At 42.1% G+C, this 25,181-nt stretch overlaps 1 protein-coding gene across 1 annotated transcript in view; it reads left to right on the top strand.

Moving 5' to 3' along the window:
- The window catches only part of LOC101902555 (ATP-binding cassette sub-family C member 4), a 313,640-nt gene that overhangs the window by 193,573 nt on the left and 94,886 nt on the right, over positions 1–25,181 (top strand). The window contains 4 exon segments of the mRNA XM_059884434.1: positions 199–349; positions 7,883–8,002; positions 9,134–9,244; positions 14,536–14,636. Coding sequence (XP_059740417.1) covers positions 199–349; positions 7,883–8,002; positions 9,134–9,244; positions 14,536–14,636 — 483 coding nt within the window.

Genomic DNA, 25,181 nt, shown 5'->3' on the forward strand with positions numbered 1-25,181 from the left:
ATCTGAGCTACCAGGGAAGCCCTAAATATCATGAGGACCACCTGTAATTTTATTTCTTTGGAAGGAAAAGCATTCCCTGCTGTCCCAACAAGTCTTTTGGAGGAAAAGAGTTTAATCCCAACAGAACAAACCCATTACAGTTTATCCTTGAAAGTACCCTTCATAAGGAGGCCTCTGTATCTATTTTTGCTATGTCAGACATTTCTTCTTATGATTGGTGTTGTGGGCGTGATGGTGGCTGCAATTCCTTGGACTGCTATACCAGTGATTCCGCTTGGCATCATTTTCTTTGTTCTCCAGTGGTATTTCTTAAGGACATCACGAGATGTGAAACGCCTGGAATGTACAAGTGAGTACCGGGGCTCTCAGGTTGGGATGGCAGTGCAGGCTGGCTTCTATTTATGCCATAATTAACAAGACCCCTGAAATTCTACAGACTCTGTCTTCTGGAATTTCTCACAAGTTAACATTAGGTAATTGAATGTTATGGCCACTGTGAGTCAGTGTGGTTCTTAAGGCAAATAGAGCTGGTGGCAGGTCAGCTGTGGCTTTGCATTTTAGCACAAGGGGGATGGATGTGAGCATCATGGTACAGGGACTATTTCTGTCTTGTTCATGACATATTTCCTAACACAGAGTATCCACTCTATAAATACTTTTCTTAAAAATATTTTTTCATGTAGCAACTAATGTAGAAGGAAAATAGACAATTTTTCTCCTCCTGAAGTTACCAGAAATGACAAGGAAAGGATGAGGTTAGAAAAGGAAAGGAAGACCTTAGGAAATTTATATCAGAAGTGATATATTTGAAAAATACTTTTTTTTCACATGTTCAAGTAAGTTGCAGTTGTTAAATGTATTGAAAAGACATATGTTAGTCACTCAGTTGTGTCTGACTCTTTGCAACCCCATGGACTGTAGTTGACCAGGCTCCTCTGTCCATGGAATTCTCCAGGCAAGAATACTGGAGTGGGTAGCCATTCCCTTCTCCAGAAGATCTTCCTAACCTAGGGATTGAAGCCAGTTCTCCTCCACTGCAGGTGGTTTCTTTACTGTCTTATCCACCAGGGAAGCCCTACTGAAAAGATAATCCTGTTATTTGCAGGTTTGCTCTTTATCATTACTAGTATTTGGGGTGATACCAAACTGTTTTGTGCCCCCCCCATGTCTTAAAGCTATTCATATAAACGATGCTGAAAAGAATCCGAGGACACAAGGGTGGGATCTGTTTAGTATGCATTTAGTTTATTACCCCATTCAGCTTCCTAGATTTAGAATAATGGGGAACAGGGATTTCCCTGGTGGTCCTGTGGTTAAGACTCTGTGCTTCTGCTGTGGGGAGCACAGCTTCAATCCCTGGTCAGGGAACTAAGAACCTGAAAGTTGCAGCCAAAACAAACAAACAAATAATAGAATAATGGGAATCACATTTTATGACTAATCATTCTCAGTTCAGTTCAGTCACTCAGTCGTGTCCAACTCTTTGCGACCCCATGAAGCACAGCAGGCCAGGCCTCCCTGTCCATCACCAACTCCCAGAGTCCACCCAAACCCATGTCCATTGAGTCCGTGATGCCATCCAACCATCTCATCCTCTGTTGTCCCCTTCTCCTCCTGCCCTCAATCTTTCCCAGCATCAGGGTCTTTTCCAATGAGTCAGCTCTTCGAATCAGGTGGCCAAAGTACTGTAGTTTCAGCTTCATTCTATTGTGCAGGTGATTACAGAGGATGAAATAATTGAATTTATCTCATTATTAATGCATATATTTCATCAATATTAAAACTAATAAGGAAAGTAGAATTATTATATATTTTTAAAAGTTATAAAAACTATAGCCAAAAAGTAAGGGAATATGTTTGTATCAGAGACCTCAACCATAAATGTGTGTGTGTGTGTTAGTCACTCAGTCGTATCCAACTCTCTGTGACCCCATGGACTGCAGCCCGCCAGGATCATCCATCCATGGAATTCTCCAGGCAAGAACACTGGAGTGGGTTGCCATTTCCTTCTCCAATGTGAATTTCAGTAGTAGCAGTTTAGTTGCTAAGTTGTCTCTGACTCTCGAGACCCCGCAGACTGCAGCCTGCTAGGCTCCTCCGTCCATGGGATTCTCCATTTCCCTCTCACAACCATAAATAATTCTTGCAAATGAACACCAACTTAACCTTCTAGAAACCAAGCCAAGAAGAGAAGAATATTGAGCCCCAAGTTTCTTTGTGTATACCAAGTGGAAAAAATCTCAGTTCATCCAGTCAAAGGAGTTTTTTTCACTGTTGCATTTGCATGTTTTGTTTTTAAAATAACACTTAAGATGCTTCCTTGGTTACTCAGATGGTAAATAATCTTCCTGTAATACAGGAGACCCTGGTTCAATCCCAGGGTCAGGAAGTTACCCTGGAGAAGGAAATGGCAACCCACTCCAGTATTCTTGCCTGGAGAATTCCATGGACAGAGGATCCTTGTGGGCTACAGTCCATGGGGTCACAAAGAGTTGGACATGACTGAGTGACTAACACTTTGACTTTTTAAAGAGATATTTATTCTGCTGCTGCTGCTAAGTCACTTCAGTTGTGTCCGACTCTGTGTGACCCCATAGATGGCAGCCCACCAGGCTCCCCTGCCCCTGGGATTCTCCGGGCAAGAACACTGGAGTGGGTTGCCATTTCCTTCTCCAATGCAGGAAAGTGAAAAGTGAAAGTGAAGTCGCTCAGTCGTGTCTGACTCTTCATGACCCCGTGGACCACAGCCTACCAGGCTCCTCCATCCATGGAATTGTCCAGGCAAGAGTACTGGTGTGGGTTGCCATTACCTTCTCTGAGATATTTATTCTAATTAATTGCAAAAAGGATAGTGATCATCAGTTTCATAAAAGCTATAGAAAAAATTTTTCAGTCATCAAGAGAAACAGCTAAACTTTTGTAAGGTCCAGTTTTGTGAGGTGTTTGGATGGATGGGGAGCAGTAGAGTCCAGGTGTGTGTGGCGTTCTGCTGATGTGACTTGGTTGATGGTATAACCTGGGAATGCAGAAGAGGAAGAGATGAGCTCCATCCAATCTTCTGCGTAGACAAGACTTTAGACATCTTATGGTTTGAGGCTGCCCATGAAATGGGGTCATTCAAGAGTCTTGCTGAAAACCATCTCTCTGGTATAATCAATGAGGGGTTCTTCCAGAAGGAACACTTGACAGAGATTTTTGCCTGAGGAAGGGCCATTTCCCATCCATATGAAAGTGGAGAGAAGGGCTCCTACTAAGGCTTTTTTAAAAAGCAATACAGGATTTTCTCAGTATTTAAGCTCAAGAGTCTGAGAACTTTGGCATCATCTCTGTGGAATATTTGGATTTTCCTGCATCCTAGTAGGCTGCAAAAAGTTAGACCCTAAATTCAATCCAGATATCCCCTCCTCCACACCCCTGATAACCACATGTGGTGGCCAGCTGATTAGAACTGTCTATGTTCTCTCTAGGTGGTGGGTCATCTAAACAATGACACCACTGTTTTTTCTAAATACTAACTGATCATATGTTTTAGGGCTTCCCAAGTGGCTCAGTGATAAAGGAATCTGCCTGCCAATGCAGGTGACACAGGAGAAATGGGTTCAGTCCCTAGGTTGGGAAGATTTCCTGGAAGAGGAAATGGCAAACAGTCCAGTATTCTTGCCTGGATAATCCCATGGACAGAGGAGCCTGCTACAGTCCATGGGGTCAGAAAGAGTCAGACACAATTGAGCAACTGAAGGAGTAAGAGTATATCTTAAGGTCCCTGCTGGAGCCACCAGCCAAATGAAGGACACCTGACTGCTGTGACCAGAAGGCATAAGCCTGCTTCATCCTTGTGCTCTGAAGGACTACTAATGTCCTGAGGTTTCTTTTCATATCCTACTGCCTAACTGCCTCTGGAAGCTTCAGTTCAGTTCAGTTTGTCACACAGTCATGTCTGACTCTTTGCAACCCCATGGACTGCAGCACGCCAGGCTTCCCTGTCCATCACCAACTCCCAGAGTTTACTCAAACTCATGTCCATTGAGTCAGTGATGCCATCCAACCATCTCAGCCTCTGTCGTCCCCTTCTCCTCCCACCTTCAATCTTTCCCAGCATCAGGGTCTTTTCAAATGAGTCAGCTCTTTGCATCAGGTGGCCAAAGTATTGGAGTTTCAGCTTCAACATCAGTCCTTCCAATGAATATTCAGGACTGATTTCCTTTAGGATGGACTGATTGCATCTCCTTGCAGTCCAAGGGACTGTCAAGAGTCCTCTCCAACACCAGCAGTTCAAAAGCATCAGTTCTTCTGGAAGCTTAGGTTGACATTTTCATCTTAATGACATACTGGCAGCTAATTATAATAGGGTTTTAGGGGCACATTTTTGCAAAAGTGAGCATAACAGTGGTCAGTCATGGATAAGTACATAAAACCAGGGTACCATGTGATTGCCTTTCTTTAACCAGCTTTTTGATTTGGCAGTGCCTGAATGATGAAGCCCTATCCAAATTCTGTCTGAAAAAGTGCTGGGATCAACTAGCAATGTCTGCTACGAGCATTGCCAGGGGAGGGTTAGCACGTGTGTCAGATGTATTAGGACCATAGATCATCATCGAGTCTGCTGTTTTAAGGAGTTCTTATACTAGATTACCAGGAACTTTGTTCAACCTCAGCTGCTTAATAAGATGTGCAGTAATGGTGAAGGCTGTTGGATGTTAGCTGAGTAAGATTTGATTTCTGAACATAAATAAGATTTTCTGAACATAAATAACAAAGTTTGGAGAAAAATTGCACATTGTTGCACACAGGCATCCTTAACTCTGATTATTCTCCCTCTGAGACACTGCAGTTGTGATTAAAAGCACAACCTTGGGATTAAGAAAGTTATGTCTCACACCCAGGTCTGTCACTTTGGTGGGTTAATATAGTTAATCTTGGGCACTGATGCTCTTAATCCCTCAGTCTCTGGGGTTCTCATGAGGATTTCTTGAATCAATGCTTGTAAAGTACTTGCTGGCCATGACCAAAGGCACTGGAACCTTGAACATGAGGGAATCAAGACACTTACTCACAACTAGAGGTCTCACATAGCTTGAAATATAACCTGTAGCAGCGCTGTCAGCCCAAGGTCCTCCTGCCCAGGAAGATCTGTAGTCCTGGTGGGGTGTGTCCCCAAGTGTCCTCAGGGTTTAGAGAAACACAGGCATCAGTCATGTGAACTGTAGGGTTACACGTGTCTGTGACTGCGGACTGACACCATGACTGTGACATAGTTGCTTCGGATAGTGAGCTCAGTGCTTGTGGGAAAAGTGATACTTTGGGTAACACCAGAGCCTTGACATCCCCTCTCCCCCTGTACTAGCTAATTTCTTTGAAGACCCTCCAGTTCACTCATCCTGGCATCCTGCTGCTGCTGCTGCTGCTAAGTCACTTCAGTCGTGTCCAACTCTGTGCGACCCCATAGACGGCAGCCCACCATGCTCCCCCATGCCTGGGATTCTCCAGGCAAGAATACTGGAGTGGGTTGCCATTTCCTTCTCCAATACATGAAAGTGAAAAGTGAAAATGAAGTTTCTCAGTCGTGTCCAACTCCTAGGGACCCCATGGACTGCAGCCTACCAGGCTCCTCCATCCATGGGATTTTCCAGGCAAGAGTATGGAGTGGGTTGCCATTACCTTCTCCACCTGGCATCCTGCTAAGCCCTAACTGGAATTTGAAAGAAACAGGATGGGTTTTCATGGGTCCAGATTCCCCCAGCCTGTAACTGTTGGGCATGAGGTGAGGTCGGTGATGGGGTTTTGGTTCCCTGGTATTCAAGGCTTAGATGACACCTGGTTTCTAAAGTCGACCCCGCCCTCCATCCCCACTGGAGAGAATCACTTGCAGCTTTGATCTCCTGACAGGGAAGCAGGTGAGGGAGGCCACGCTGGAGAGTTCACTCCAGGACTCTCCCTGGGTAAATAGCCACATCTGCTTCCTGCTCAGAAGCCTTGTCTATGATGAATAGTGTTGATGTCACCTCATTTGCTCAGGAAGTGAGAGCCTGGTTTTAGTGAGTTTTCTGTGCTCTCTGGAGCTGGACTCTCGGCATCCTCCTGACAGGGTGATGGGCCCCGGAATTCACCTGTGTCATCCCTGTGAACACCCGGTGTCCAGACTGATGAGTTCTGGAGGTGGTTGGGACACCTGCTGGGCTGAAGAAAAGGCCTGAACAGAGTCCCTCGCCTTTATTATTTGGAGCATGAGCTCAATCTGAGTTTATGTTGCTCTTATAAGTGCAAATTTATAGGAAGTTAAGAAGTTAGTCAGTAGAGTGAAGAGAGAGCAGTGTGGATGCTGGAATGAGAACATAGGCACACTACTGGATGATCAAAAGCTCCATGAATCACTTTCAGCTCTTTGCCTAAACAGTGTACAAAGGGGAAGTGTTAGATGATGTCACAGTTCAGAGATCCAGCAGAGCAGTTATGAAAACATCCATCAGGCTTCCAGAGTGGAAGTCAAGACTGTTCAAAGAATCCTTGGTTGTATGAGTCTTGTGGGCACAAGGGCAGTGCAGAACCAGATGCTCTGTGACCTGCACAGAGACTCCTGGTGCAGGTGCAGGGACAGGCCCAGGATGGGGGAGATGGCAGACTGTCCGCTCTCCTTTCTCATCTCCCCCTCTCCTATGTCTGGCTCTGGTCCACTGTGGGGATGTACTGACTCAATCCCAGCCCTTAGGTTACTAATCTAAGGTGGAAACAACACACAGATAGCTCATCAAAATTCAGGGTGGTGAGGATGCTAATGAGAATTAAATTTTAGAATGCTACTGATTCAAAAATTAGTGAACAATAATTACTCACCCATGGAAAAGAATGAAATATTGCCATTTGCAGCAACATGGATGGATTTAGAGAATATTATTCTTAGTAAAGTCAGTCCTGGGTGTTCATTGGAAGGACTGATGCTGAAGCTGAAACTCCAATACTTTGGCCACCTCATGTGAAGAGTTGACTCATTGGAAAAGACCCTGATGCTGGGAGGGATTGGGGGCAGGAGGAGAAGGGGACGACAGAGGATGAGATGGCTGGATGGCATCCCGACTCGATGGACATGAGTTTGAGTGAATTCTGGGTGTTGGTGATGGACAGGGAGGCCTGGCGTGCTGTGATTCATGGGGTCGCAAAGAGTCGGACACCACTGAGCGACTGAACTGAACTGAACTGAACTGAAAGTAAGTCAGAGAAAGACAAATATGATATCACTTATAAATGGAATCTAAAAGTAATACAAATGAATCTGTATACAAAATATAAATAGAGACATAGAAAACAAACAAATTTACAGTTACCAGAGGGGATTGGGAGGGAGGGAAGAACAAATTAGAAGTATGGGGTTAACAGACACACTACTATTGATATGTCAAATAAATAAGCAACAAAGATTTACTGTAAAGCACAGGGAATTTTATTCAGTATCTTATAATAACCTGTAATGGAACATAATCAGGAAAAAAAAAACTAATAACTGAATGACTATACTATATACCTGAAACTAACACATTATTGTAAATCAAATATTCTTCAGTATATTTTTTAAAAATTGTGAACAATTTCCACCTGGTGAGATGCCAGAAGAATTTGGAGGGAGTCATGTTTGAGAGGATCTTGGTGAAAGAACAAGAATTTCTTTATCTAAATCTAGCTGTGATTTTGAATTTGGTCAAAGATCGTTTCAAAGAGAATCTCTCATTCCCAGGTCATTGAAGTGAAGCTTGGTGTGAGCAGGAGTTTAGGGTCACATGGAGGATTCCCTTTAGCAGGACATGTGACCACAGAGGCCGGGAGGCAGTTGGTTTCCTCGCATCCAGCCTCCCTGACTTTCTCTGTCGTGTGTCTGTCTCTGCTTCCCCAGCTCGGAGCCCAGTGTTTTCCCACTTAGCATCTTCTCTCCGGGGACTCTGGACCATCCGGGCATACAAAGCTGAACAGAAGTTTCAGGAGCTGTTTGATGCATACCAGGATTTGCACTCAGGTCTGTAAATTTCTGGAAATAATTTCAAGATGGGGTGTGCTGCCTTCTGAGGCCTGAACTCCCTCTCAGGTAGTCTTGCTGGCCAGCATCTCTCTCCATGCTGCCTCTCTGCCCACCTGCCTCCCCCACCCCTTCCTCTCATCATCCCCTCTGTGCTCCCCCTTCCCCCCTCACAGCCCTGCTTTTCTCCCCTGACTGGCTTGCATGGTCCTTCCATCACGGTGCCATATGGATTTCTGTCTCTTTAGGTCAGGAGTCAGCAAACTTTTCTTTTTTGCAAAGATCCAGTTAGGGAATATTGTAGGCTTTGTGTGCTGTCTGTGTTGCAACACTCACCTTTGCTGTTGTAGCAGAAAGACAGGCAAAGATAATACATTAGCCAATGGCTGTGTTCCAATAAAACTTTCTTTTCAGAACCAGGTGGTCCCTGTTCTTGGCCCCCAGAGTGGTTTGCCAACTCTTTCAGAGCATGGAGGGTAGCAGACATGATGGACAAAAATAATTTCCTGATTTGCAACCCACTTGATCATACTTTGTATCGGTGAAATTGTTTTTCCTAGGTAGAAAATTCAGAATTTCCTCTAAGTCTATGAAATCCTGGTCAAACTTCCAATCGTTACTTTATTTTGAAGATAAAATGGCATTTTGAAAGTCACATGCAGATCCTGTTAGCTGATGGTCATGTAGACCCTGGCCCTTAAGAATAAACATCGCAGTGCCCTGTAGTGAGGGCAGAAGGTGCTGGAAACAGTGTGAGCTGTGCTCTCAGCTGTCAGAGAGCTGGGAGCAGTCCGCCCTGTGAGAGGATGATCTTCATGCTGAGACCCAGCACTGCAGGGAACACACCAATGAGAGGATTTACTGCCTCCTCTCTTATGATCGTATTTCTGTTGATAACCTGTGGGTTCAAGTTCTCAAGCCTTGCTTCCTGGACTGATCCTCTGTGACCCACGTGTTGTCTTGTGTTGGAGCCTAGTTTTCTGGAATTTCCAGGATTCTTGGGTGTGTAACTTTGCTATTCTACCTTGTGTAAAATCTTCTGTAGCTCACTGAGAAAATGCTCTCCCTTATGAGAAGCAGCTAACATGGTTTTTCTGTTTATGTATTATGCTTAATGATTCACAAATCCAGAGGCTTGGTTCCTGCTTTTGACGACGTCCCGATGGCTCGCTGTGTATCTGGATGTCATCTGTGCCATCTTTGTCACTGTTGTTGCCTTTGGGGCCCTGATTCTGGTAGAAAGTAAGTACAGATGTGGACATTTGTGGTTTGTTTACAGTTTACAGCTTTGTTTGTAGTTTTTAAATTCTTGTCATCATGTCTAATATATACTCTTTGGTTCTAATGAATTGTATTAAAGTGTTTGCTGCATATGACTCCTCAGTTTGGTCCATGTGAAGTCATTTGTGTCTTGATGAGAACTTTTATCTTTTTTCCTATTTATTTATTTATTTACAATAGGTTCTTGTTGAGATCTCTTTTTAAAAAAAAATTGATTGGCATTTGGTTGATTTACAATGTGTTAGCTTCAGGTGTATAGGCAAGTGAATCTATTATACATATCTCCACTTTTTTAAAGATTCTTTTTCTGTACGCCATGAACATTGGGGTGCATGTATCATTTTTTTAGTAATTTGCATTTTAATAGATACTTCACATACATTGTCCTTTAGAAAAGAATGTCTGTCTTTGGCTTTCGGAATCTTTAGGAGCAAAGACCAGGTATGAACATGCCTGCTCCAGCAGACCTGTGGTGCCTTGGGCTCCTGCTTTGGCTCATTTAGTCCATTCTTTCATTTTTAAGTTTTATTGGGGTATGGTTGATTTACACTGTTGTCTTGGTTTCAGATGTACAGCAAAGTGAATCTGCTGCACATAAAATATAGCCACTCTTTTTTATATTCTTTTCCCATATATGTCATTAAAGAGTTCCCTGTACTTTACAGTAGTTTCTTATTAGTTATCTATTTTAATCTTTTACATATAGTAGTATGCATGTGTCAATCCCAGTCTTCCAATTTATCCCACCCCTCCCTTTCTCATGGTAACCATAAGTTTATTTTCTACACCTGTAACTCTACTTCTGTTTTGTAGATAAGTTCATTTGAAGCCGTTTTTTAGATTCCATATATAAGTGACATCATACTCTATCTTTCTCTGTCTGACTTACTTCACTCAGTACTAAAGTCTCTAGGTCCAGCCATGTTGCTGTAAATGGCATTATTTTGCCCTTTTTATGGCTGGGTAATATTCCATTGTATGTATGGTACCGCTTCTTCCATATCCATTGCTTGTTGATGGACATTGAGGTTTCTTCCATGTCCTGGCTACTGTAAATAGTGCTTCAGTGAACATTAGGGTGCATGAATCTTTTGGAATTATGGTTTTCTCTGGATATATACCCAGGACTGGGATTGCTGGATCATATGGTAGCTCTATTTTTAGGTTTCTAAAGGAACCTCCACATTGTTCTCCATGGTGTCTGTACCAGTTTACCTTCCCACCAACAGTGTTGGAGGGTGCCTTTTTCTCCACATCCTATCCAGTATTTATTGTTTGTAGACTTTTTGATGATGGTCATACTGACTGGTGTGAGGTGAAACCTCACTGTAGTTTTGATATGCATTTCTGTAATAATTAGAGATTTTATCATCATTCATGTGCTTTTAGGCCATCTGTATGTCTTCTTTGGAGACTGTCTGTCTTAATCTTCTGCCCATTTTTTTGATTGGGTTGTTTATTTATTTATTTATTTTTGATATTGAACTGCATGAACTGTATTCTTTTGGAGTTTAATCCCTTGTCAGTCACTTCATTTGCAAATATTTCCCCTCATTCTGCAGGTTGTCTTTTTTGGTATTTTTATGGTTTTCTTTGCATGCAAAAGCTTTTAAGCTTTATTAGGTCCCAAATGTTTATGTTTTATTTTATTTTCATTGTCCTAGTGGTGGATCAATAAAGAGCTTACTGTAGTTTATGTCAGAGAGAGTTCTCTCTATGTTTTCATATAAGAGTTTTGTAGTGTCTGTTCTTATATTTATGTCTAGAATCTATTTTGAATTTATTTTTGAGTATGGGGTTAGGGAGTGTTCTGATTTTATTCTTTTACAAGTAGCTGTCCAGTTTTCCTAGCAACACTTATTGAAGAGACTGTCTTTTCTCCATTGTATATTCTTGCTTCCTTTGCCATAGGTGACCATAGGTGAATAGGTTTGTCTCTGGACTTTCTATCTGGTTCCATTGATCTATATTTCTGGTTTTGGTGCCAGTAGCATACTGTTTCAATTACTGTAGCTGTGTAGTATAGTTTAAAGACAGGGAGCCTGATTCCTCCAGCTTCATTTTTCTTCTTTGTTTATTTCAAAACTGCATTGGCTATTCATGGTATTTTGTGTTTCCATACAAAATATAAAATATTTTGTTCTAATTCTGTGAAAAATGCCATTGGTAATTTAATAGGAATTTCACTGAATCTATAGATTGCTTTGAGTAGTTTATTTATTTGCAGTAGGTCTTTGTTGAGATCTTTTATCTTTTTATTTTTCTTGAATGGTTTGAAGGTCTATACAACTGTAGCAAACTGATCTTCTGGACATTCCAGGTAGTGTCCTGTAGTTAGGAGGAGAGAATCAAGTTTACTATTAAGCTTTTTGTACAGCTTAGGTTTTAGGTTTTAGCTTTAAGTCTACTTGAATCTCTTGGTTGTAGGGTTCTGGTATATAGGGGTGAGAAAGATTCTCTGTTGCAAAAACAGTATCCTCACTGCTGTGTGGGTACCAGATGAGCAGCTGTTGGAATGTGGCATGAATTCAGTGTCCTTAACTAGTCCATAGTAATAACACTGAATCATAGTCATTAATAATGGAGCTGTGAGAGTCATATTTTAGATTTAAAAACACTACCTCTTAGAACCCATTGCCTTGTTTTTGTGGTTTCAACTGCAGCTGCATTGGATGTATAAAGTGAAATTACATAATGATAATTGAAGCCATAGGGACAAAAATCTGAATAATGACATGATCTTCACCTATGTAATACTGTCAAGTGTATCTTAATCCAGGTGGGATTAATATGACATAGGACAGAAATGATAAGAGAAGCAGAAGAGATTAGGAAGAGGTGACAAGAATACACAGAAGAACTGTACAAAAACGAACTTAATGACCTGGATAACTAGACTCAGACATCCTGGAGTGTGAAGTCAAGTGGATTTTATCAAAGCATTACTATGAACAAAGCTAGTGAAGGTAATGGAATTCCAGTTGAGCTGTTTAAAATCCTAAGAGGAGATGATGTTGAAGTGCGGCACTCAATATGCCAGCAAATTTGGAAAACTCAGCAGTGGCCATAGGACTGGAAAAGGTCAGTTTTCATTACAATGCCATGGAAGGGTCATGCCAAGGAATGTTCAAACTACCATACAATTGCACTCATTTTGCATGCTAGTAAGGTTGTGTTCAAAATCCTTCAACAGTATGTGAAATGGGAATTTCCAGATGTACAAGCTGGGTTTAGAAAAGGCAGAGGAAATGGAGATCAAATTGCCAACATTCATGCAACCATAGAGAAAGCAAGGGAATTCCAGAAGGGCATCTGCTTCACTGACTATGTGAAAGGCTTTGACTGCATGGATCACATAAATCTGTGGAAAATTCTGCAAGAGACAGGAATACCAGACCATCTTACCTGTCTCCTGAGAAACCTGTATGCAGGTCAAGAAGCAGCAGTTAGAACTGAACATGGAACAGCAGACTGGTTCAATATTGGGAAAAGAATACAAAAAGGCTGTATATTGTCACTGTTTATTTAAGGTATATGCAGAGTACATCATGCAAAATGCCAGGCTGGATGACTTACAAGCTAGAATCAAGATTGCCAGGAGAAATATCAACAACCTCAGATATGCGGATGATATCACTTCAATGGCAGAAAGTGAAGAGGAACTAAGGAATCTCTTGATGAAGATGAAAGAGGAGAGTGAAAAAGCTGGCTTGAAATTCAACATTTAAAATACAATGATCATGGCATCCTGTTCCATCACTACATGGCATATATATGGGAAAAAGTGGAAGCAGTGACAGATTTTATTTTCTTGGTTTCCCAAAATCACTTTGAACAGTGACTACAGCTATAAAATTAAAAGATGTTTGCTTCTTGGAAGGAAAGCTATGACAAACCTAGACAGAATATTCAAAAGCAGATACATCATGTTGCCAACAGAAGTCCATGTAGTCAAAGCTATGATTTTTCCAGTAGTCATGTAAGACTGTAAGAGTTGGGCCATTAAGAAGGCTGTGAAGTGAAAGTGGCTCAGTCATGTCTGACTTTTGGCAACCCCATGAACTATACAGTCCATGGAATTCTCCAGACCACAATACTGGAGTAGGCAGTCATTCTCTTCTCCAGGAGATCTTCCCAACACAGGGATCAAACCCAGGTCTCCCGCAGGCAGATTCTTTACCAGCTGAGCCATAAGGGAAGCCCTTAAGAAGGCTGAGGGCTGAAGAATTTATGCTTTTGAACTGTGATGCTAGAGGAGACTCTTCAGAGTCCTTTGGACTGTAAGGAGATCAAAGCAGTCAATCCTAAAGGAAATCAATCCTGAATATTCATTGAAGCTGAAGCTCCGATATTTTGGCCACCTGATGCAAAATGCTGACTCATTGGAAAAGACCCTGATGCTGGGAAAGATTGAAGGTAAAAGGAGAAGAGGGCAGCAGAGGATGAGATGGTTCGATAGCATCACCAACTCAATGAACATGAGTTTGAACAAACTCCGGAAGATAATGAAGGACAGGGAAGCCTGGTGTGCTGTAATCCATAGTGTCGCAAAGAGTCAGACATGACTTAGTGAGTGAACAGCAGCAACAACTTTGTTAATTCTTTCTAAATTCATAATATTTAAAAACATTATTCCTTCGTTTGGCTGACCTGGGTCTTAGTTGGGGCACAGGGGATCTTCAGTCTCAGGGGAGACAGGCAGGACTTTAGTTGCAGTGTGTGAAGTCTTAGTTGTGGAAAGTGCAGTCTAGTTTCCTGACCAGGGATCAAACCCAGGCTCCCTGCATTGGAAGTTTGGAATCTTAGCTATTGGACCACCCAGGAAGTCCCTCATGTGGGTTTTTCTTATTTATTTTTTTAACTGTTCTATGGTCTCAATCAGCAGAAGTAATATTATAAGTAATACTATCATTACATGTAAATGAATCAAATATTATAAAGGAATCCTCTCACTACTATATACAATAGATAACTAAAAAGGACCTACAGTATAACACAGGGAACTCTAATTAATACTCTGTAATGATATATATGGGAAAATAAAAAGAATAGATTATATGTATATATATGGCTATTTCACTTTACTGTACACCTGAAACTAATACAACTTTGTAAATCAACTATTCAGTTCAGTTCAGTCACTCTGCAGTAAAAATCATAAAAATAAAAGAGTCTTCATTGTAAAGAGACAGAAGGAGCTGTGTGAGGGGTTGAGAAGTAGACTGACCTTATTTCTCTTCTTCCTCATTTAGCTTTGACTCCTGGGCAGGTTGGCCTGGTCCTGTCTCTCACGCTCACACTCACGGGGATGTTCCCGTGGTGCATCAGGCAAAGTGCCGAAGTTGAGAACATGGTGATGTTTATCTTTCTGTTCTTAGCCTTTTCAAGTCTCCTTGCTGTTAAATGGCATAAAAGCAATTCTTATGTAAAATAGTAAAACTATTATTTTTGCATTATAGTTAACAAAGTTTTTTTTTTTGTATTCTCCTCCATCTGCTTGAAGTTAATGTAAAATTAAATATATACATCTTTCTCAGACTTATGTATACCATGTCAGAAAGTTTTATATTCATCACAGACTGACTTCAAATGCAGTAAATGTCTCAAAAGAGAAAGGTCCTGAAATTCTGGAGAGAATATAGGCTAATTGTTTATTAACTTAGCAGCTTGTTTACCTTTGTTTATTAATGGGTAATTCCTCATTTTTGGTAAAAGAAAAGAATCCAGTATTTTGAGGTTTATTTAATTAATATGCTCCTGCACCCCTCCCTGCATTTTAGCATTTATTCTTGTATGTGTTGAACACCTGAATTTCCTGGCAGCCCTTCTTCCTGGTAGGATAGGCTCCCTCTCAGAGTGTGCTCTCAAAGGTGTGGGGTTATGTAAATTATACATTTTGAATTTTTCCTAAAGGGAGAAAAACAAAGTCTTTCCATGTCAGCCTTCTAAAAGAGTAGACAGTGACTAATTATTAAAATGAGTCTTGATGACTGTCCAGTTCTGCTCATCTGTAACATGTGACCCTTCTGTAGCCACACATACTGATTGGTGTCCATAAGTATTCTTTTCTTTGAAAAAATTCTCGTTTTTTTCTTCAGATGTGAAAGGTGGATAAATAAAATTTTACCATTCATTTCTGTAATGCTTTTAGTTTTAATATAAAGTTGAAGGGAATAGTCATAAGTAAAAGTATTGAGGATGATGAACAAGTTTGCAAATCATCCAAGGCCTCATCAGACTCCTACTTCTGTCCTTTATGGATTCTGAGCCCAGGATGTTCTAAACCATAGGAAAGCAGAAGGTTTTACTTACAGTCTCTGATCATCCATAAATAAGACCCCCTGACACTAACTCATGTGATGTCATATGTGTTTCAGATGATTTCAGTAGAAAGGGGGATTGAATATACAGACCTTGAGAAAGAAGCACCCTGGGAATATGAATATCGTCCACCTCCATCCTGGCCCGAGAGAGGAGAGATTTACTCTAATAATATGAACTTCAGGTACAGCTTGGATGGGCCTCTGGTATTGAAGAACGTGGGAATGCCCACTGGCGCAAGAGAAAAGGTTAGTTTAAGCCATTTGCCTCTCTAAAATCCAGCTAAAGTTTTAGCACCACTTCTGGTCTTCGCTTCCTTGTCTGTGTACAGGGGACTCTTTGTTCCTAATGGATGCAGATTAGATCAGTGACACTGTCCCTGAATCTTTCTTGGAAACTGACCATGGAATGGGGATATCAGCATTTTTTTTCCCTGTGTCACCAGCTCCTTCCTGGTGGTTGATGGGTCATGGGCTCCAGGCCTTGATCTTAACCTGACCCAGGGCACAATATGCGACACCTAATTATTCATAACAAAGACTGTGTAGTCTGCCCTGGCTCCCTGTTCCTAACTCTCCAGTATTTCATTCCTTTCCATCCTTTATTTTTTAATATATTTTTATTTATTTATTTGGCTGTGCTGGTCTTAGTTGTGGCACATAGGATCTTTGATCTTCACTGTGGCATGCACACTCTTAGTTGCAGCATGTAGGATCTGTTAATAGTTCCCCTGATCAGGAATGGAACCCAGGCCCCCTGGTTCGGGACACAGGTTCTTAGCCACTGGACCACCAGCAATGTTCCCCATCTTTTCTTCTTTGTGTTTCTTCTTTTCCTCCCACGGTGCCCTCTGGTGTAGCCTGCTCCTCTGTCCCTGGGTTTTTGCTGTGGACTTGTCCTCTACTCACCCACACTGAGCTGCCATGCCCCTGCCCTCCCACCCACAGACTGCTTCTTTCTTTAGCACATAACTGATCCTTACTGGCCTGGGTGAGTTGCTGCCGGAACCAGACCACAGCCCTAAGCCTAGTCCAGTAGGGGCTGTCGGGAAGAGAAGAGCCTGAATCATGACCCAGTCAGGGGTGAGGAACCAGGGCCTCAGACGGAGGCAGGGCCTGGGGACTTGCTCAAAGTCAAAAGCACCTTGAAGGGAGCAGGGAAGATCCACATGGGAGATGGCAGAGAGGCTGTGACCTAGACCTGCCATTGTCCATGTCTGCTGGTGATGTTCCTTTCTCGTTAAGCTTGAGGCTTTCAGCTGGGCCCGACAGAGTCTTGAAGAGACTAAACCAGAACAGACAAGGTGGTAGGAAGTTCTTCCCCATCTCCCTCTGAAGCCAGTATGTCTCCTGACTTATGCACACCCCTGCAATCAGGTCGTGTATAGGTTCTCCCAAAGCACCGTGCACTCCCGGTTTTCAGCGTGCACGCTGCGCCTCTACCTCAGAGACCTGTTCCCTCCATCATCTGGCTGGTGAACGTCTCCTCATTTTCTGAGTTGATCTAACAAATCTTTGAGACCCTCAATTCTTCGTTAGTGTCTTATCTTTTCTTTTAAGATAGAAATTATGGTACACTGTTTCCACAGTAGCCAAAAGTTGGAAGGAACTAAATCCTTACAATGAAATATTCTTCAGTTTTAAAAAGGAAGAAAATTCTGACCTATGGATAAACCTTCATGATATCTTTCCAAATGATATAAGCCAGACACAAAGGGAATGAATACTCTGATTCCACTTATGTGAGATTCCTAGAGTAGTCAAATTCAAGGAGACAGGAAGTAGGATGGTGATCTCCAGGGACTGGTGGATGGGAAATGGAAAGTTGTTTGTTTAATGGGTATAGAATTTCAGTTTTAGCAGGCAAAAAATTTCTCGAGCTTGGCTGTACAACAATGTGAATATACTGAACACCAAACTGTCCACTAAAAAATGGTTATGCAGTTAAATTTTATGTTATGTGAATTTTACTATAATGAAAATAAAAGCTACCACCTATAGCATGCTTTATAATTTGGAATCTGTATTTCACAGTAAGTACCTTGAGGTTTTTTAAAATCAGGGAGCATCTTGTTTTCATCTTTTTTCCCCCAGAAAGTGGCATTCTGCAGGGCACAGAGAGGGTGCTTAGGGACTGCTGGTTTCAAAGGTGAGTAGCAGACAGGTGTGAGCAGCCAGTAACCAACACACACATACATACACAAAACAACTCTGAATAACAGAAAGAACTGTTCTTTAAAACTCTCAGCACCACAGACCCATCTAGTGGACCGTAGCTGTAATTTAGTGAATAATACCCTTGTAACATAAAAATGAAAAAAAATAAATATTCAACTTAATCCCCAAATGCTACCCAGAGAGCAGCTTCAGTTAGTCACAGGGCAAAAGCTGGTCTTAATTACTTCCAGTTCCAGTGTAGGTCAGAAATAAGGTGAACTGGTGTGTCAGGAAAACATTAACCACAGCTCTTGATATAATCCTGTCCCCTAGAGCACTCAAGGCAATGGTTATTTACTGTCAGACAATGTGTCTGTCAGATTTTCCATTGTAAATGTAATTCTGTTAACTTGCACTTGTCTTAAATTTTCCCCAAAGGCATAGAATATGAATTATCTAAGAAACTCTGTAACACAACTTAGGAACATAACAGATTCTTTATTCTTCCTTCTTAATACCTGAAAATCATAGGATTATTGATATTCTAAAATGTTTCAGGCAAATTAAATTTGGAGACTGAATTAATGACTAGCAACTTGACACAGTATCGCCATTAGCTTTATTTCTGTGTGGGGAGATGATACCTGGGCAGCATGTTTATGAAGCCATTTCACTTCACGTGTGTACATCCTACCTATTCCTCTTCTGCTTATGGTCCCCACCCCCGTCACTCCAGGAGACACGTTTGGTGTTGGATTTGATTAAGGGAGGCTGCTGTGGGACATGTGAGTGAACCAGCCTAGCAGAAGGGAGGCTTTATTCTGTTTTCCTCATTCCTTCTGCTGTCAGGATTCCTGGAAGTTACGGCCAATAGGAAAGTGTAGTAGGTACTATGCAGGATTTTAATCCATAGAAGAAATAGCAAGTGAAAATAAAGAACCAAGACTTCCCTCGTTTTGCAGTGGAGAAGAATTCACCTGCCAGTGCAGGGAACACTGGTTCAATCCCTAGTCTGAGAAGATTCCACATGCCGAAGAGCAAGTAAGTCCATGCGGCACAACTACTGAGCCTGCATGCCACAACTACTCAAGCTTGTGCTCAGTAACAAAAGGAGTGAGAAGCCCGTGCACTGCAACAAGGCATAGCCCGCACTCATCACAACTAGAGACAGCCTGGATCACAATAAACTGTGGAAAATTCTGTAAGAGATGGGAATACCAGACCACCTGACCTGCCTCTTGAGAAATCTGTATGCAGGTCAGGAAGCAACAGTTAGAACCGGACATGGAACAACAGACTGGTTCCAAATAGGAAAAGGAGTATGGCAAGGCTGTATATTGTCACCCTGCTTATTTAACTTATATGCAGAGTACATCATGAGAAACGCTGAGCTGGAAGAAGCACAATCTGGAATCAAGATTGCTGGGAGAAATATCAATAACCTCAGATATGCAGATGATACCACCCTTATGGCAGAAAGAGGAACTAAAAAGCCTCTTGATGAAAGTGAAAGTGGAGAGTGAAAAAGTTGGCTTAAAGCTCAACATTCAGAAAATGAAGATCATGGCATCTGGCCCCATCACTTCATGGGAAACAGATAGGGAAACAGTGGAAACAGTGTCAGACTTTATTTTTTTGGGTTCCAAAATCACTGCAGATGGTGACTGCAGCTGTGAAATTAAAAGACACTTACTCCTTGGAAGAAAAGTTATGTCCAACCTAGACAGCATATTCAAAAGCAGAGACATTACTTTGCCAACAAAGGTCCATCTAGTCAAGGCTATGGTTTTTCCTGTGGTCATGTATGGATGTGAAAGTTGGACTGTGAAGAAGGCTGAGCACAGAAGAATTGATGCTTTTGAACTGTGGTGTTGGAGAAGACTCTTGAGAGTCCCTTGGACTGCAAGGAGATCCAACCAGTCCATTTGAAGGAGATCAGCCCTGGGATTGCTTTGGAGGGAATGATGCTAAAGCTGAAACTCCAGTACTTTGGCCACCTCATGGAAAGAGTTGACTCATTGGAAAACACTCTGATGCTGGGAGGGATTGGGGGCAGGAGGAGAAGGGGACGACAGAGGATGAGATGGCTGGATGGCATCACTGACTCGATGGACATGAGTCTGAGTGAACTCCAGGAGTTGGTGATGGACAGGGAGGCCTGGCATGCTCCGATTCATGGGATCGCAAAGAGTCGGACACAACTGAGCGACTGAACTGAACTGAACTGAACACAGCAATCATGACCCAGCTCAGCCAAAAATTTAAAAAAAAAAAAAAAAAACTGAGGTAAATAGTACCTTAGGTTTCCTGGTTTTCTGAACATGGGCTACATTTTTTATTTAGATGATTTTTGTGGTTGATTTGATGATTTTAGAGAGTCCTGGGCCATATTAAAGCATTTTTCAGCTCTAGAGGTAGACTAATTTTGTTTGTTTTTGCTCACAGCTATTACTTGGATAATACATTTTTACAGATGCTTATGAGACCTTGGTATAATGTGCAAAAAATATTTTTCTCCTTTTTAACATAATATTTTCCTAGAAACCCCTCCCTTCATTCTCAGCTTGTCCCCCTTCCCCTGCCAACTTCCTAATTCCTTGTGATTTAGACTCTGGTGCCAGGGTCAGTAGCACCTGCATCTCCTGGAGCTTCTTAGAAATGCAGAGTCTCAGGCCCATTCAGCTCACTTTCTCAGCATTGCATTTAAATAGGACCTTCTAGTAAATTACTTTTTCTCCCAAAGACAGTTTTTGATGACTGATAGCTAGTGATTTCCAAGAAATATCCTTAGACAGTTTGAGACTGAGCTCATGAATCACCCAAACCCCTATTGTGACTGAGCAGGAGGCTCTAGAAAAATCTCTGCCACCTAACCCTACAGATTTACTTACTTTTATATTCTATGAGTTGGGCCTTTACAATATAATCTAATTCTGTGTGATTCTACTGCATTTATTTGCATCTTTTCAGTGGAGTCTGTCGTCATCACAGGCAGTTTTCATCCTGCTCCCAACTTCCCCACCAACCTACTGCAGGGACTGAAGGGATTTCCCACAGGCTCAGCCCTGCCTGGACCTGGAGTCAGAAAGAGCTGAGTGTAGCAGTGTATGCAGTTCTTTCACCACCTAATGGGATAAAAAATGAGTCTTCCTGCCCCAAGCAGGGCACGAGGTCTCTCTGGTCTGTTCCCCAGGTACCATGTGCCCCACTCAGCTGCAGGTTTCTCTGTCAGCCCAGCTGTGGGTGTCAGTTCTTCCTGCCGACAGCCGGCACACCTGACCTCAGGCACACTCATTTTTTTTTTCCTGTTAATTAACCTCTCTTTATTTTCATTTGAACAGAAATAGATTCTAGCAAAGTGATGGGCATCTATTCAAATGAGTCATTAAAAGCCCACTGACAGCTGCTCACAGGCGATGATAAGTGCCTCTTGTAGAGATTTATGATGGAGAACAGCAATGTACCTCATTTGCCATTTTCTCTCCAAGAAAGATGCACAGGGGCTCACCTTCAGCTTACCGTATGTCTCAATCTTCTATCTCTTGCTTCTGAATCCAGAACATGGAGGCAGGCAGATTTACTGCCTGTAATACCACTTCCCCCTCCCAGGATGGCAGAGACCAGTTTGTTGTTGTTGTTTAAATTATTTGTTTATTGGCCACAAGAGCAGCATGTGGGGCCTCAGTCCCCCAACCAGGGACTGAACATTGGAAGTCAGGAGCTTTAACCAGTGGACCACCAGGGAAGTCTCATAGCAGAGCCCAGCTTTGCTCTAAGACTTGGGTGAATTTGACTGATCTGAGGTATTCTCTCTTCAGGAATCATTCCAGGCGGCCCAAGGAACCTTGAGGGACTTGAAGGAGGTTATGGGTTCCTCTCAGAAAGGTTTCCCTCAGTCATCCAAGGTGCCAGGCAGGACAGCATCTCACCTCTCAGCAGATCTCATCCTACCTGGATGTGGCACCCAGACAGCCATCTTCATAGTGAAGCAGTGTGGGAAGCAGCCAGGCTGAGGGCAGCGCAGGGGGGACAAGGCTCCTGGAGGCACACTCTTTATTAGACTCACCATGTACATCCCTGTATTCACTTCATGCTTTAACTCTCTGGTCATAGGATCTCTATGTTAAGCCTGTACATTTAATTGCAGCTACACTCCTTCCCACTTTCTCTGTTCTAGCTTCACAGAGGGACATGATAAGGTGCCAGGCCATCCAGGTGATAAGGAGGCCATCAGCAGATGGAGAAAAGAGCCCGAGGATGTGGATTTGAGTCCCATCCTGTGACTGATGGGCTCTCATATTTCAGGCAGACTAATTCATCTAACTAAGCCTCAATCTTTTCTTTTGCAAAATGGAAGTGATAGGATGTAGCCTGTAGGGTTGTTGTACGACTTAACAAGATAAGACATGTAAAGCACCCAGTATGGGGATCAGAGTAATTGCTTGGATAAAGATGGCCATCATTTTCATTAGGTGTAAAATGACCATAACCACTTATATTGCAAAAGTTGTCTGTCCCATGAGAAAATAGGTGCTGGCCATTTGAAGTTGTATCTATAGCTGTAGGGTCCATCGGTTGTGTCTTTCTCTGTATGGTTTATCATATATCTAAATAATATGGTAATAGATTTTCCATAAATTTGTCTGGCCTGAGTTAAAATCTAAGTTCCCCATGGAAGCTTCTTTTTCTCAGGACACCACAGGTAATACAAATAAAGACAGTCAAATCCAATACAGATTCTGCTGTCAATATGTACAGTTCATCCAAAGAAACAAGAAAATGACTATATTAACTTTGTAAGCTAGAAAGAGGTCATAATTTTTATAGAGGTTTTTACAAAAATAATATCTTTTTTTTTTTTTTTTATTTAATGACATAACATCTGTTAGGATTGGGACAAGCCCACATGAGGGGACAGGGGGAGCATTTCCAAGGATTCAGGCATGTGAGAGAGACTTAGTGATGTGTGGTTAGGGTTCCAGCAGATGAAAATGCATTCAGTAGAAATGCATGTGAAAGTTCTTTAGGAGTTGGGGTCAACATAAGCAAAAACATGATGTCCTGATCCAGTGAGTGAAGAACTAGGCACCTGCAGAGCATTTCAGAAAATCAGCTACCAGGTGTGCAGCAGACACTTTCATACTCAAACCTGAAAAGTACTGAGTGACCCCAAGGAAGCTGACTTGTGGACATGTGCGTCAGTTGGGACGGTTGTGTAGAAGAGACATCCTGGGATGGAATGATGGGCACAGAGCCGACTGTTGGGAGTTTAATCCGAGAAGTGAGAGCATGAGGACCACAGTAGGCAGATGCGGGAGGCAGGGAGCCCGGAGCTGTTGTGCCTCCAACAAAATGTCTTGGGAAAGTGATTCCACTTTTTGGGATCAAACATATGTCAATTAAAACAAAGCTCTGAACATCCAGGTTTGTGAATGTGCAGGGAATCGAGTGGGAGTAGAAAATGGTATCGTATTTCTGGAGGGTAGGTTAATAGCTTAACGGCTTCCTCTGAAAATGTTCATGTTTGATTCTCAGCGGTTCCACGTCTGAGAGTTTATCTGAAGGAAATGATTAAGGTTGTTTGCAAAAACAAGATTTAGCTTCAAGGATATTTAACAGAGTTATATATAATAGTAAATTATTGGAGATTGCCTAAATATCCAGCCATAGAGGGTTTGGTAAATGATCACATATATTGTAATATTTTGTAGTTATTAAAATAAATGTTCTTATGAAGTACTAAATGAAAAAATGTAACAGTATGTTCGTATTAATCCTATTTTGTTTATATATGTGAACTTGTGCCTTCAAGAACACATAGAGTAGACTAGAAAGTAAAAATGTCGTCTTGAAAATGTTTTTTTCAGAGTGTTGAGGCTAGCTAGTATTTACTTTTCAAATTCATTTGCACTGTTTATTTTTAAGGAAAGAGTTTGTTTTAGCTTGTTTTTTAAAAGGTGATGCAACCTGGCACTCTGGTGCTGACTGTGGACCTTAAAATGAAGAACTGAGTCATGAAACACTGCAAGAGTAGTCTTCAGGGCTTGGCACCGTGCTTTACTCAGGGAAGTAAGGTGGACAGTTCAGCCCCTGAGCCTAGGAAGGAAATCGTGAGAGTAAAGTGGGAAAGACGAAGGAAGGGGTTGTTTTGTGTGGGGCATTGGATGTTGATTATGTTGAGTTTGATGTGTGAAGAGAGATCCAGGTGCAAGTGTCTAACAAGTTGGTGTCATCATCCAACCTGGTTGGCAAAACAGAAAGGAGCCATTGTAAAGCAAATAAAATAAGATTTTCTCCAAGTGTCTTTATAATTTATTTATTTATTTATTTTTGGCTGTGCTGGGTCTCTGTTGCTGCTCGGGCAGAAAGCAAAGAGGAACTAACGAGCCTTTTGATGAAAGTGAAAGAGAAGAGTGAAAAAGCTGGCTTAAAATTCAACATTCAATAAATGAAGATCATAGTATCTGGTCCAGTCACTTCGAGGCAGATAGATGGGGAAACAATGGAAAGTGACAGACTTTATTTTCCTGGGCTCCAGAATCACTGTGGTCAGTGATGGCAGCCATGAAATTAAAAGACATTTGCTCAGGCAATGAGTGGAGACTTCTAGTTGTGGTGAGTGGAGAGTGCTCTACTTATGGTGCATTGGCTTCTCATCGTGGTGTCTTCTCTTGTTATAGAGCATGGTCTACAGGGTGTGAGGGTTTAGTAGATGTGGCATGTGGGCTCAGTAGTTTTGGTTCCCAGGTTCTAGAGCACAGGCTCAATAGTTGTGGTGCATGAGCTTAGTTGCTTTGTGGGATGTGGGATTCTCCCAGACCAGGGAAGCCCTCCAAGTATCTTTAGATTGAAGGATGTAAGGTTAGTGATACTGGTGATACTCTCCATGGGCAATTGCTAAAACCCTTTGTTTACCCAGAAAAGTCATTCAGACTATAGTTTTGATGACTGAACTGCAGAAATAGCCAGAACCAGGTTTTCTTTGAGTTGCCTTTTTCTTTTGGGGTGCCTGTGGCCATGCAACATGTGGGATCTTGGTCGTTCGACCAGGGATTGAACCCACATTCCCTGCAGTGGAAGCACAGAATCATAGCCACTGGACTGCCAGGGAAGCCCTCCATTTATTTATTTAGTTAGTTAGTTCTCCTCACTGGAATTTGGAGTTCATAGTCCTATGGTCATGAATAGCCCTATGCTGCTGCTTAGTCACCTCAGTCGTGTCCAATTCTGTGTGACCTCATAGACGGCAGCCCACCATGTTCCCCCATTCCTGGGATTCTCCAGGCAAGAATACTGGAGTGGGTTGCCATTTTCTTCTCCAATGCATGAAAGTGAAAAGTGAAAGTGAAGTTGCTCAGTGGTGTCCGACTCTTAGCGACCCCACAGACTGCAGCCTACCAGGCTCCTCCATCCATGGGATT

This window comes from Bos taurus, unplaced genomic scaffold (assembly GCF_002263795.3).
Source record: "Bos taurus isolate L1 Dominette 01449 registration number 42190680 breed Hereford unplaced genomic scaffold, ARS-UCD2.0 Leftover_ScbfJmS_1899, whole genome shotgun sequence".
NCBI lineage: Eukaryota > Metazoa > Chordata > Mammalia > Artiodactyla > Bovidae > Bos > Bos taurus.